At 37.9% G+C, this 15,212-nt stretch overlaps 1 protein-coding gene across 4 annotated transcripts in view; it reads left to right on the top strand.

Annotated features, from left to right (window-relative positions):
• Positions 1-585: 585 nt before the first annotated feature.
• ANKRD17 (ankyrin repeat domain 17) overlaps positions 586-15,212 on the top strand; it is a 149,697-nt gene continuing 135,070 nt past the window's right edge. For 2 of the 4 annotated variants that reach the window (XM_011360521.2, XM_011360519.2), the window contains exon 1: positions 930-1,459. In XM_011360521.2, coding sequence (XP_011358823.1) covers positions 1,061-1,459 — 399 coding nt within the window. In that variant the 5' untranslated portion in view covers positions 930-1,060. Of the gene's footprint in view, positions 1,460-15,212 lie in introns of all 4 variants that reach the window. The other 2 variants (XM_011360518.2, XM_011360522.2) reach the window with 2 other exon arrangements.

Below are 15,212 nucleotides of genomic sequence, written 5' to 3'. Positions count from 1 at the left end.
TACAGATAAAAGCTGAGTCGGTGAAGAGTGGAAGAACTAAACCAGGGTCATGCAGGGAATCGTCTGCAAAGTCTGGCACAGATCCTGTTTCCTTCTCCCCTTTGGAAACTTCAGAATTGTCGTGATCAGATATCACCTACTCGAACTCCATATTAAACGAGTGTAAACTCGGGTACAAGTCTATAAACTAAGAGTTGAACTAGGCAAAGAGGGCTCTTTCTCTTACACTAGGCCATCTCTCAAGATCCAAAGCCCTAACTCACGATTTGGCAGCGAAAAAAAAAAAATGGCCAGGAATAAAACTACGTACAGCAGTGCAGAACGGAGCCCCACCTCCCGGATCCCGGTGCCCCGGCCTGCCGCTAACAGTGTCTGGAGCACACTCTCGCACCTGCCTCCCACCCGGCCCCGGGCGGCTTCTCTCCAGCCTGCCCGTCCGCGCGTTCCACGCGCCGCGGCATTGCCCACCCACGGGGCCCTAGGACTGGCCCTCGAAATCTCACTTTCGTCTTTCAGCCACCCGCGCGCCACGCTCAGGCGACGGATGATGGCGTCACTTGCACTTCCGCCTGCGGCTGCGTTCTAGACCCAAGCGAGGAAGGAAGAAGGGAGGGCTAAAGTGCTGTGAGTGGGGGAAATAGCGAGGAAAGAAATCCAGGCGCTTGCGGGCGCTACGGTAGTACCCGGGGTCATCCTCTGCTCGCGCCGAACCCCCATTGGAAGTCGCCCGAGGCACACTTCCCTCGCCTGTTGGAAGTCCCCCCTCCTCTGGGTCTCCCGACACCCGGGTCTTCCTCTACGTCTCACCTCCCCCGCCCCCCCTTTGCTCCTTCACGCTCCCCTCCTCCCTCCTTCTCATTGCTAGGCTCCCCGCCCTTAGTATCGCGAGACGAGGTGAGAGCTGGCGGAGCGGCGGCGGCGGCAGCGGCAGTAGAGGTGACCGAGGCGGTGGCGGCGGAGGCGGCACCGAGCACAGTGTCGGCCCTGGTGCGGCCGAAGTCGCGGTAGAGCGTAGCCCCCACGCCCCTCCCCCGTCCGCGCCCTCCCTCTTTCCCTGGGGATGGAGAAGGCGACGGTTCCGGTGGCGGCGGCGGCGGCGGCGGCGGCTGAGGGAGAAGGGAGCCCCCCGGCGGCGGCAGCTGTGGCGGGCCCCCCCGCGGCGACGGCGGCGGAGGTCGGCAGCGGCGTTGGCGGCGGCAGCAGCGGGGCTCGCTCGGCCTCGTCTCCTCGTGGGATGGTGCGAGTCTGCGACCTGCTTCTGAAGAAGAAGCCGCCGCAGCAGCAGCAACACCACAAGGCCAAGCGTAACCGGACTTGCCGACCCCCCAGCAGCAGCGAAAGCAGCAGCGACAGCGACAACAGCGGCGGCGGCGGAGGTGGTGGAGGCGGTGGCGGCACCAGCAGCAACAACAGCGAGGAAGAGGAGGACGACGACGACGAGGAAGAGGAGGTTTCTGAGGCAAGGCCTGCTTTAAAGGAAGGAGGGTGGAGGGGACTGTGAAGGGTGGGGGCCGAAGGTGGGAGGGCACTTGCGGTGGGACAGATTCCTGTGGGCTAATCTATCTTAGGGGCCAGGATTCCACTGCCCTCTTTCTTTCCCCGGGCTAAATCGTGAAGTGTGGGGCTGTGGGGGAGGGTAGCTGACACGTGGGGGGTGGGAGGACCACAGAGTCCACGGAGTCGGTGAACCGCACGCTACCCAGGGATAGAGGGAATTGGTCAGATTTCCCTCCTTGCACGTCCGGTGGGGTCTGCCTGGGGCCAGTAGGGTCAACTTATTTGTGGGGCGGGGGCGGGACCAAAGCGGGAGGGGTAAGATAATAGGTAGACGAGTCCCTTGGGAACGACTAGGAAGTTGATAAATTTCTCCCAATCGTGAGGTTCAAGGAGCAGTTTGGGGCGAGCTTTGGTTGTAATGGACTTACAGCTAAGTATCTGTGTATGTGAGAGACACGTGAGAAGCTGTACTTTTCCATACTTTTCTGCTGCTGGTTTTTTTTTCACAACTATAGTGTGGCCGCTGAAGGAAGTAACCTTCACTTCCTCCATCTTTTAAGGATTTTGGATGAACTGATCTTATAGCCATACACATTTATGTAAAACCTACTGGATGAAAAAGATATTTGATCTTTACATATACATTCACATACATTTTCAAATGCTTCCTTAGGAAGAATTATGTTTGGCCCTGCCGTTTTCCAGATGATATGGGGCAGCTAAAGAGTCCACTTGGAGCCAGGCTTGGTTGTGAGTTGGAATAGGAAGGCCTTTGGTTTGTCCTAGTGATCTGGTTTCATAATAACTTTATAATTTTTCCTGGGCCCACAGACAGGCGGCGTTGCAGGACCTTGTTCTTCAGAAAAGGCCATAGAACCCAAAAGCTCAGTAAAACAAACGCTGACAACAAACTAAGAGTTAGTTTTATTAGTTACCAGCTTTTTTGTCACTCTCTTGTCCACTCTCTGAAATGGAAACCAGAAAATTTTGATCTGGAGGAAGACGTTGTAACTTAAAGTAACAGAAGGAGGAAAACAGCTTTAAAGGCTGATTATAAGTTCAGTTATAGAGAGCACAATTGAAATATCTAGAGGTACCACTTGCCATTTATTCTGTCACAAACAGAGCTTAATTTGGTGCAAGGACTGATTTTTTGAAAACTGCATTATTGGATCTTTGATTCGGCTTAAATAGAGACATAACTTTTAAAGAGTTTGAGATTTGTCTATCGGTAGAAGACCAGATTCTTTTTTACCTCAGATTGGGTAGAGTTATACAGGTAGAGTTGTAATAGTTCAAATACGAATACCAAAAAGATGGACACTCCCTCCTATTCCATTAACTGTTAAATTCTGTGGATAGGTTTGTATTGATAGATTTTTGTATTGACTTAATTGGATGTTTCAGGATAGTGTGTTGCTCAGGCTGCATTTGAAACAATGAAGGGAAAGATGTGATAGAATCCTTATTTCCAATAAAATCTGTTATGGTAGTTAGAATCATTCAACTGTATGGTTCTTCACAGAGATGAGAAACATTTTAGAGTTAACGTAGTTCAACCCTTTTATTTTAAAAATGAGGAAAACAGGGCTTAGAGGAAACTGGTTTTGGTGGGTAGTAGCAAAAGTAGAAATCAAAGTTTTCTAGTAGTTCAGACCAGTACACTTTTTATGACAGTTGACAGTTTATTTCCTTCTATTTCCCTTCTGACCTCTTTCAGAAAGTAGGTAGTAAATTGTAAAGTAACACAATTATACTGCCGTGGGCAAATACCAATATTTTATTAAGATTTTAAGTTCTCAGACAAAATATTAAGCTCTAGTTTGGAACTCAGTATCAAGTTCCGTGCAGAACTTACTGGTATATTATGCTGTGAACTTCATAGGTAGTTTTGTCCATTGGATTTTTGCCTGATAAGCAAAACTTCTAGTAATTTCTTAAATCATGTGGAATAGCCTTAAGTTTGTAGGTGTGTCAATTTTGTGAGTCAGGTTTGTTTTCCTTGAAAAACAGGAATGGTATATGTTAACTTCGATCAACTAGGGGAATGTTTCTTTGTTTTTAATATACTTTGTTCTGTCTTCTGTATAGTTGTGTAAATAGTTTGTCATTTGTTATGACGATGAGTCAAAATAAATAAGTGTAAGGAAGTACAATCATTACAAATAAATCTAAGATACATGATGAGGGATGAGCAGATAGAAAGGAGTATAGTATTCCTCCATCCTTGACCAAAATAAAGAGGTAAATAAACATTGCAGTCACTACATCATAAGCTAAATGGATGAGTCGTGCAGTGTTTTTCACTCTATTATCATTTTATTTACATGTCAGCAGAAGTTTAAATTTCTAGGGAATCTATGGCGAATGCTCATTGTATTTAAGTTCTTTTTTCTAATTCGTTATGTTACTCTTTGCGCAGTGAAAAATGTGGATGTGATCCTTGAGATTATTCTTCCAGTAAAAAATCATCAAAAAGTTCAAAAGGAATATGAAAGGTGATGGTTTTGAGGTTGAAGTATTTAACCTGAAAAAAATGGAGGATAATTTAACAATATATACATTTGCCGTGAAGAAATGCTAGCTGGATATTCTCAGTATCTGCTGAAAGAGGAACACTTGGAAGGAAAGAAGATTCAATTTAAACAAGAGATTTATTTGAATCAAATTCTTATTAAATGTTAGCGTAGGTTACTGAGAACTGAATTTTTTCTGCAGTATTTCTGAATAGAATAATCATGTTTTCGATAATCTGTGTAACTTCAGATATATCTGGAAAGAAAAGTGTAAGACCAAGAGCTCTCCCATCCCTGCCACCCAATTTGACACAAAATCTTAGAATAAAATGGAAAGGTGTATGATTATCTTGTCTTTCAGTGGGTGACTTTTTTTATGTTAGGAAATCCATTTTTATTTCTCATATTGCTGTGATGCACTTTTCAAATTAGTGGACTAAATTTGCTTACTCGAATATTGCAAAGAAAAACATTGAAATTACAAGGGTTGATACTCCATTTTAGAAATAACATTGCATTCTATTGAATGCATTTTTAATTTAATTTGCATCAGTATTTGCTAAAGCAGAAGTCAAAGGGAAAAACTTTCTGTTAAGGTCAGAATCAGTTCAAAAACATTTTCGTTTGCATAAAATGTAAATACAATAGTAGTTGATCAGAATTGTATATTTTTATAGGTAACTTAAGACTTTACATTTAAGAAACCAACTTAATGAAGAGATTTTAGACAAAGGAAGTTAGCAAATTAGTACTGACTCAATTTTGAAAGGATTTGGGAGAATCTGTTTATTGACATGAAAGAGGTAGGTTTGAGAATGAGAAAGAAAGGAAAATTATTTCAGAAGTAGATGTGTTTCCTCTAGTTCACTTCCAAATTCTTTTTTTTTTTTTTAATGGAAAAAATGCCATCTAAGTTCTGTTGTAATGGTAGAGTCCCAGATTAGTCCGGAGAAGCTTGTTTCCCATTTTTGTCTCTTAATTGTTGAAGCAGTATTTGTAAACTAGACGTTAAGCTTTTTGAAGCAATAGTTCTTTCGTAATTGTTTTGTTTCCTATCCTTAAGCACTGTATTTGATTAAAAAAAAAAAAAAATTTTTTTTTCCCCCCCAGTAAATAACTAGTACCTAGGGAGCATCCAGAATTCATTTGGGAAACCAAGAGAAGGAATAGAATGTCTTCTTAGATCCAGGGCTTCCAAATAGCTGAAGTTTGGATTTCAACATCTTTCAATTACTTAATTACTTCTCTTAGTGATGATGATCTTCCATAGGTAGTAGGGGGAAAGCCAGTTAAACCAATTGACATTGATTATTGAATGTCTTGATAAGTAATGTCTTAAGCCTCCTAGATACGTTTACATTTAAAAAACTTAATAAAAACTATTCAGTGTCTACCGTGTGTCAGGTCTAACATAATGGTTAAGAACGTGGACTGGAGCTTGTATTCAAATCCTTGATTCATCACTCACTAGCTTTGTGATCTTGTGCAAGTTAACCTCTCTCCACCTCATTTTTCTCATATGTAAGTGGGATAATAGTAGATCTTACTTTATAGCACTGTTATGAGAATTAAATGAGTTAATACAGTTTTCATGTATTCTCATTTTATTTTCACAATAAGCCTATGAAATAGGTGTCATATTTGTTTCATTATTCAATAAATGTTTGGAGTTCTTACTATATGCTAGGCATTTTGCTGTACTGGGTAAGCAATGGTGAACAAAACTTTTAAAATACATTGATTTGAAAATGCACCAATGATTAAATATAGGTTTGGAGAGGTATGAGAGTGAGATTAAATGGTTAAATGTATACCTTAATAGTTTCAGAAGTATACGCATGTTGGGAAGGGAAATATTTATTTTAGAGGCAAAGATACTGGCTTAGCAGGGTTTTAGGTAACTTCTTATTGTCACATAGCTAATAAATGGCAGAGTAAGGCTTAACCTTTGTCTGTTCAATTCAAAGCCTACTCCCTCATTCACTCACTCATTCCATGCTCTTTTATGCTGTATGATGTTAAGTGCACTCTGATATTGGCATTTTATAAAATGTTAAAACAAATTAGGTAGTATAGAGGAAGATACTTTTGGCAGTAGGGCCACCATTTGAAGACAGGTTTTTCCTTTTCTTGGTCTGAAAAACTCATTGAAAAAGGAACTATAGTAAAGTACAGATAAATATATTCATATTCTCACCATCTAGAATCAAGAATTGTTAATAAAATGAAACTATTTTATAATGAAAACTATCCTCTAAAGGCAGTCTGTTGCTTCCGTCTCAAGAGTTTTACTTTTCAAGGTTATCCTTTATTAATAAAAAAAAATTATTTTTAAATAGGAGTTAACTTGAGGTCTTGATAGGCTGTGAATACCCTGAAATTAAACACAAGCTTTTGTTGAAGGTGCTTATAAGTCTTTTTTTTTTTTCCTCTCCTACTTCCATAGTATGTACAAAACTTTCATTAGATGTCTGTGACCACCTCCTCCCTCACACCATGTTATTTTGAAACATTGTCGCTGCCGTGGTAGGGGGGAATCAAGCAGGCATCTTTCCAGTAGTAAACTAGCCCTATACCTATCATCTCTTCTTTTAAATGCTCATATTTTGCCTTTTAATTGATGAGGCAGTTTTCATCTAGTCTACTATAGATTGTCAGATCTGAAGACAGAAACCTTGTCTTATACCTCTTTATATCTCCTGCACTGTACAATGTGTATTCTTACGTCTGCTAGGTTTTCATGACGTCAGATCTCTGAAGTAAAAGTTTATAAATATTTCTTCTTTAGCCACTTACTGTGGAAATACTTGGGACCTCAAGTCTTAAGGTATCAAAACTTCATTGCAGCTATTTATGGTAGACCCCTTCTTGTCAGATGTTTTAATTGATTCTAATTATTCAATTTAGTCATTGTTAAACCTCACCAGCCTAATTGGAGTTAGTATTGTAAAAGTTTTCATTGTTGAATAATCATCAAAGCAGCACATTTTGGCTCTCAGAAACTCAGTAGAATTACCTAGATTGCTTCTACTAGCTTCCAGTTGACTAAGAGGTTGATTTTTTTAGGTCCTTAGGCAGTGTATTTGCATTTATAACAGTAGTTTATCCTGTGTTTTTGTTTTTGTTTTTTGTTTTTGAAGATAACAGTGGGTCGGAAGTATGTATGTAATGAACTTATAATTTTTCCATGCTCGACCATAGATGAAAAGGAATTTTCACTTCATAATGGTATGTGAAATAATGGCTGCTGGTGCCACTTATGTTTTTGTTAGTACCAATAGGGGGCACCAGTATCCTTGGTAACCTATGCCAAATCTGACTCTCAACTTCTACCTTTTGGGAAAATAAGTCATTAGATAATAGAAGGTGATGGGTAAATGTGAATACTCTTCTAGTCCCAAGAACCTTTCCTTTCTGGTAGTTATGCTTATCCACTTGCCACCCAGAAGCAAAATGCCCTTCCTGACTTAATGGTGCTTATTAACTTCTTAATCCTTTTTTTTTTTTTTCCTTAAGAAACTATTATTCTGTCATGAGGGGAAGTGGAATTGTGGAGCAGTATAGGTATAATTTATCTTGATTTATAATTTGGGATTTTAATTATCAAAAAGCAACATGTTGGATTTTATTTTCCCAAGGATGCTATGAAAGTCGAAGTTAATATAGACCTAATTGAAAGCAAAATTTAAGGTACCTGCCATCCTACAGAACTCATAAACATTACCTGGGCTGTTACAGAGTTGACATTTTAAGTTTACTTTTGGATGAGGCTAGAGTTCAAAGAGGATCAGGTTGAAAAAAATGTAAAGATTATAGACTTTAGGAATTCCTTTTGGAGGCAATATTATTTAGTTTCTTTGTAAACTAATTTTGATATGTGATGAAATCTTAAAGTGTACAGATATATCATAGTGAATTGTGCTGATGGGAATGAACAACAAGATTGTTGGGAATAGATTGAAAATGTTAAATAGGTTTTTTGAGTCATGGGTAAAGGAAATGCCATTTTGGGTAAATTGTCTGAAAAAGCATGCTTTTTTTCAATAAAAGTTAAGCATAATGAGATTAAATGAGGTATTGGAGATAACCAAAATCATAATTTTTATTTAAATAATGTTATGATACAGCTATACAAAATAGATTATATAGGTTTCTGCCTTCTGTACCATGAAAATGATCTCTACAACTAGGGCAGTTCTAGAGAGAGTTTAAAAATGATTAGAGGTTTAGTGATAGAAATCATGATCAAGGAGGACTGCAGATTACACTAATTTTATTGTTATTACTTTGTAATTAATGCTCAAATTCAGTTACACTGAATCATAACAGAAAAACGTGAGGTGTATTAATGTTATTTCAGTTTTGAAAAGTAAACGCATTTCTCATTTTTTGAGGTTATTTATAAGTATTGGCTAGGTATGACAAATTTATGAAACTAGTCTATAACTATGCATCTCTAGCAGGGCATATCCTTCTCCCGAGCTATCATTTGGCCTCATTTATCATTTTTTTTTTTTTTATATACCTCTATTTCCTTTACTTTCCCAAAAAAGAAAGGAACAGAAAAGAAAAAAGGAAAGTGAAGAAATAAAAACCTCTTCTAAAATTAATTCTTGGTTTTTTTTTCCTCGTGGATTATCTTTTAATTAAAGAACCTGTGATTGAAAAACATTTCAGAGAGATCTGTGAAAAAAATTGGTTTCATTAGTTTTAAATTTGGAATAAATAACATGGAGTTCTGTTTTTCTTTTCCTTTTTCCTATCACCGTAAATATGAAACCTGAGAAGAAAAGGAAGTCTTCCTGTTTGTGTTACACCAGTTCTATTTCCAGTTTAGTCTTTGACCCCATTGTTATCTCTTTACTTCTCTATGCCAACTTTCCCTCTTATTTTTTATATGAAGTTAATAACAAGAATAGTCCTGTTGCAAGGCCTCTGTGTAGTTCTTACTATTGCAAGATGCAATATAGGAGTTAATTCTTTTACTTGGCATATGTCTATTGAGTATCCTATATTTGGCTGTTTTCAGTGTACAGTAATCTCAGTCATTTCTCAGTGACTAGGAAAAAGTTGTATTTAAAATCATAATATATGTGTTGAGTTAAATGATTTTATGATTTTATATATGATGTAGTTAGTAAAACTGTTGAACTTAAATACATGAAAACTTAGCACTGTGATAGAATTTTATTTTTAATGATTTTTAGAAGATAAATATTGCTATTAGTCTACTTTTCTCACTAAATTTAAGCCTTATTGAGACCTACCTAGCAAAATCACTTAGGGATTATGAGGGATTTAAGAGATTTTGATAATATTCCTAGCTTTATAAAATTTAAATCTTGTTGAGATAAAATTAATAGTAATTTAAAACTATGAAGATGATGTTAATCTTGTATAATTACTTGGGAGTCTTAGTTTTCAATGTAAGCTGTGTATGCCTTTAGAATTGGTCTCATTATAGGGATTGTATTTTTGTTTTTGAATACCGGTAGGGTAGACTTTACATCTTTTATGAGCGTCTTTTGGAATACTCACTAATTTTTGTTTTTTCTTTTTAAGATGAAGTCTATATGTGATATTTTTCTACAGTGTCCTTGACAACTAAATTACACCAAAGAATTATCCATTATAATTTTACCCTGAAGATTTTGTAGTAAAGAAAAGAGGTAGCTATATTAGTATACTTGTGGTTGCTGCAAATACAGATGTGTTAAAATATGAGAAATTGAGTTATAGGACAGTGGTAGAATGCAGTGTTTAATATCTGTTAAATTAGGTTAGTGTTTTTATAATTAAGTATTAAACATTATACATATTTGTAGAAACATATACATATTTGTGGAAATTTGACAAAATCAAAAGATCTAAAGAATACAAAAATCATCTTATAATCCTACTCTCCAGAATTAATCATTATTATTTGAAATCATCTTTTTATTTTTTCTTGGTGTATATTAATCAAATTATCTATCACGCAGAGCAGAGCTGTTACTTAGAAATTTTATCTTAAAATTTTCATTGATGAGCATTCTTAAAATATATCAATTGAAGAGATGAGTTTTCAGATAATTATATATTTAACTATAAAAACTAATGAATACATTCATATTTCTAATAAAAAGAATCTTCTAATACATAAAGGTTTTTATCCCACTCTTTCCTCAGAGTAAATACTGCTACTGTGTTGGTATATATCAAATGTTCTGGTTTCTTTCTTGGTGGGTGTGAGAGTCTATGTGTCTGAGAGAGTACATTAGGATTTGCCTCGTTCTCATAATATGAGAACGTTCATAGTATGAATGTGCATAATTTCCTTGATCCTTTGTGTTGGTAGATATTTAAATAGTTTTCAGTACATTGCTGTTGCATATGTAATACTGAAGTGAACAGCCTTTTACAGTATTTTTAAGTATAAAAATTTTTCTTTGGGATGGATTCTTGGAAATGGAATTGCTGGGCCAGAGGTTATGCACATGTTCAATTTGATAAATACTCCCAGTTGTATTTCCATCAGCAGTGTGTAAGAATGCTATTGGAAATGGTTAGTCTTCCTAGTTTTTAAAAACTTTTAAACAAAAGATAGTGTTATTGTTTTCATTCTTCTGGTTATTATTGAGTAACTTTTCATGTTTATTCATTAGGATTTCTTTTGAAAATTTACTGTTTTAGCATTATTCTATTAGAGCCATCTTAGTGATTTGTTGGTGCTATCTATATTAATGTGTATTAATCCTTCACAGTGTTATTTGTTACGGTTATCTGTTTACAGTATTTTCACAATGTAGAAAATTGTTTATTTTTGCATAGTAAGATGAATTATTTTTTATGACTTCTGGAGACCTCTTTCATCCCAGTATTTTTTTTTTTTTAAAGTTCTTAGAAATACGGTTTCCAAAGATACAGGGATATCTTTTTGGATATAGCGGTTTAATTGTTGTGTTAATTTCTTATTTACTCTTTTCAGTTGCTTTTGACCTTGTTCAGTTTTTCCTCTTACAAAGTGCTATTCTCTTTTCTTATGTAATACCATCCTCTCTTGTTTATACATTACTATTTGCTTTTTGTTGGTCTTAGCTTCCTCCTACTCCACTCATTATACATCGTTGCTGAGTTTCTGTCTTGTATCTCGTCTCATTTCTTAGGTGATTTTATCTAGTCTTGTGTCTATAGATGTCTAGGCTAGTGACGCTCAAGTGCATATCTCCAATTTAAGCCTTTCTTCTTAAGTACCAGGCTGAACCTTGGCTGCCCAATATTTGTACAGTCCTTTCTTCCAACGCATAATCCTTTTTCTTCGTCAAGAGAATCAATCCAAAGTCCTATCTTGTTACTTCTATAGCTCAAAGTAAAGGATAACTACATAATGCTTTTCCTCTTAATTCAGTCCTGTAATCTGTAAAATAATAAACATTGTATCTCTCTGTGATTTGCTCAATCTGTTGTACAGTGGTGAATAGGAATAGGATAATCATAATAAAAACTTCTTTGGAGAAGGGAGGAATAGGAAGTAGATAAGTCATTGGGTCCATATTAATAATGAAATCCTTCTGGGCAGGAGAAGACTCTGCTCTGGCAGCTATGTAAATACCTTGGTTAAACTCTGATTTTGCTCTTTGGAGGGAATGCCCTTTTGACTCCTGCGTGTGCCCTTGGCTTTGTTCTTAGGTGATTCTTCCTTGTTTGTTATCTTCCTTTACCACATCTGAAGTAGTAGGCATTTGAGAATGTGGCATCCCTAAGAATTGCACAACTTTTGTAGCTCCCCACCAGTTGGTATAGATTTAGGGGCTGCAGAGTTAAAGTTCACTCATAAGTTTTTATAGGCTAGTAATGTAGTTTAGTGGTATAATTCACAAAAGCTTCATAGATTTTTGTTGTCCATATCATGTGACATTAACTACAGCAGATCTCTTTTAGTCATAATTTTTGAAAATCTGCTCATTCTCTCTTTTACTGATCTGTGCGCAGGCCTGTTTCTCTCTCCCTGTTGTTACCCGGCAACCTGAAGGCATCTGAAATAATAATCTTAGATGATGTTTCAGGGTTTAATGAGAGAAGCAGAACAAGTAGGAGATTTATATATGATAGAGAGATAGATAAGTAGTAAGAGATTTATTACAAGGAATTGGCTTACGCGGCTTGGGGGTTGACAAAGCAAGTCCAAGACTTGTAAAGCAGGCAGTTAGGAAGGGAAAATCTCAGGCAGTATTAAACCCATGGCATATGCTGAAGCTGTTCTCCATAGGGAGTCAGTAAAGGAAAATCCAGCAAAGGAAGGGCAATTGTAGACTTAGTTGCTATTTGGCATCTTATTTGCCAGGAAGAACCCATTCTCTTTCAAGAGTTCACTGGACTAGGTCAGGCTCATTAAGGATGATTACCCTAGGTTAAAGTCAGCTGATTAGGGGTGTTAGCTGTATCTGCAAAATCCCCCTACAATAGCACCTAGATTAGTATTTGAATAACTGAGAGAAGGTAATTACAAAATAGCTGCTGCCTTCCCTTTCTCTTTCTTAGGTTAGCCCAAACAAGTTAACTCGTAAAAACCATCACAGGTGGGAAAGCAACACTCTTAACCTTTCTGGTGAAGAACTGGTGAGGTCACAAAGTTATCCTAGTATTTGGAGCACAGGAGCAGCTGCCTTTCTCTACCTGAGAGGTCCCAAATTACTGGCTTATACAGGTTAGGTTTTGCTACTGAATGGCATTGTTTTTATATCTACCTCTGCTTGTAAACTGCCTTATGCCTTACTCTTAGTTCTAAGTTGATCTTTCTGGTTGCTCTTTAAACAGCTAACACACCAGTATTCTGAGATTTTGTAATTGCTTTTCTTAGAGTTGTATACTTGGTAGTCATGTGATGTGCCCTCCTTGTTATTGCAGGCCAAGAGTTTTACTAAATGGTTTGTTTTGCTACTGCATAGCAGAGGTTGTTAGCTTTCCAGCCTGAGATGTGTTTCTTTGCTACCTGTTCTCTAAGCATTATCAGAGTTTTTAGGAATTTGTTATGGTAGCATTCAACTTCTAATTTACTCTGTTATGCTTTAAGGTGGGTTATTTGAACAGAGACTCTAAAACACTTGTGGTTCAAAGAAGATAGATTATGTGGTACTTGGGGTATAGTCCTCCAGTGGTATGTAGATCTAAATTTCTACTGTTTGTTATACCATCCCTTAACGTGTGCTGTCCAATGTGGTAGCCAATAGCCACCACGAATGGCTACTGAGCACTTGAAATGTGGCTAGTACAACTTAGGGTCTGGATTTTAAATTTTATTTAATTTTAATTAAATAATCACATGTGGCCGGTGACTACCATATTGGAGAGTATAGATACAGAACATTTCCATCATCACAGAAAGTTTTATTGGACAGCTCTGCCTTAGGGTGTGGACTTCATCTACAAGGTCTAAACTGGCTTATCGGCATCACGTCTGTTATAGGCTGAATTGTGTCCCTCCAAAATTCATGTTGAAGTCCTAACCCCCAGTATCTCAGTGTGACTGTATGTTGAGATAGGGCCTCTAAAAGATAATTAAGGTTAAATTAGGTGATATGGATGGTGTCCAGTCTGACAGGTGGCCTTGTAAGAGGAAATTTTGACACAGAAAGAAACACCAGGGTTGCGTGCACACACAGAAAAGGCCATGTGAAGAGCATTTTGGAAGCTGACGAGAGACGCCTCAGAAGATATCAAACCTGACAACACCTTGATCTTGGACTTCTAGCCTCAAGGACTGTGGGAAAATAAATTTTGATGTTTAAGCCACCCAGTCTGGTATTTTGGATGGCAGCCCATGAGAAATAAGAAAACGAAGGGTGAGCACAGATAGCTGCTTCTTAAGGAATTGACCAAAGCATTGTAAACATTACTTCCTGTTACATCTCATCGGCCAGACTTAGTTATATGTCCATACCTAGGACCTCATTTTTCTATGTGACCCTTATACTCAGATATAACTTGAGAAGTGTTTTGCTAAAGGAAGGGGAGTATGAATATTAGAGAATAGTTAATGTCTTATGCTGATATAATTCTAGGATTACATTGTCCTTATGGCTAGCAGTACAAGAAAAGAAAGTCACTCCTTATTTCCGAAATAATTTTGTTGGCCTGCCTTGGCTCATGTCTATTCCTGAACCAGCCACTGTCACTAAAGAAGAAAATGCTTTGTTCGGGCCTATATGCTGTTGAGTCAGTTCTGAATGCTGGTGATCCTATAAATGAGTGATGTCCACAGTGTCCTGTCCTGAAATAGCTCTGTTCAACACCTGTAGACTCATTTCTATGGCTTTTTTTTATAGAGTTAGTCCATCTCCTCTTATATTTGGGTTAGGTTATGTCTTTGTAGCCTGTCTAGGAGGTGGAGTTGGAGAGGTCATTACCACCTGAGACTCATGGAATGCTTTCCCAAAGAAAGTGTTTCTGTTGCCAAAATATGAGGTGGGAAAGTAGAATGGGAGTGGATACTGGGCATAGGACCTTCAAAGTATACCTTGAAAACTTCTCACCTCTGTCCATCTTTGCTATCATCCTAGCCCAGGCTATTATATTACTTGGATTTCATAGTAGCCTCCTCATTTGATCTCCTCGCTCTCTTCTCTTGTCTCTCCATACTTCATTCTCCAATGCAGCAACTAGGCTAATCTTTCTGAAATGTAAATTGTTATATGACTTCTTGTTGCTCTTAGAATAAAACCTAAACTCGTAACTTAGCCTATAAGACTTCGTGTGGCTGATCTTCATATTGTTCTAGCCTTACTTTCAGCTCATTTGCTGTGTTCCGGTAACACTACCTATCTGTTTTTAGAACATGCAGACTTTCTCACTTGGGGTCTTCTTACTTTCTTTCTACGATGTTCTTCCCCTGGCTCTTTGTTTCTTCTCAGCTTTTAGGTTTCAAGTTAGATATCCTTTCCTTTTCAGGGTTGGTGGAAGGACCCGCCCCCCCCCCCCCAACACTTCTATTCTCCTTCACCCTCCATTTTAGTTTTCTGCCTGTAACTGGGTACAGGAGTGGGAAATAGGCCTTGTTGGTCTTCCAAGCTTCATTAGTATAATTACTTTAGTGGACTCTTCGGTGTTTCTTACCACTTAGAAAACAGGACTTGTGGGTGGTAGGAGTAGGGGAATTGGAGTGTTTAACATTCCCACATTCTTAACAGGTATTTATTTATTCCTATGTCCACACCAATTTTA

Source organism: Pteropus vampyrus, unplaced genomic scaffold (genome assembly GCF_000151845.1).
Source record: "Pteropus vampyrus isolate Shadow unplaced genomic scaffold, Pvam_2.0 Scaffold56, whole genome shotgun sequence".
Taxonomy (NCBI): domain Eukaryota; kingdom Metazoa; phylum Chordata; class Mammalia; order Chiroptera; family Pteropodidae; genus Pteropus; species Pteropus vampyrus.
The sequence above is the reverse complement of the archived record's forward strand: the minus strand, read 5'-3'. Positions and strand labels throughout refer to the sequence as shown.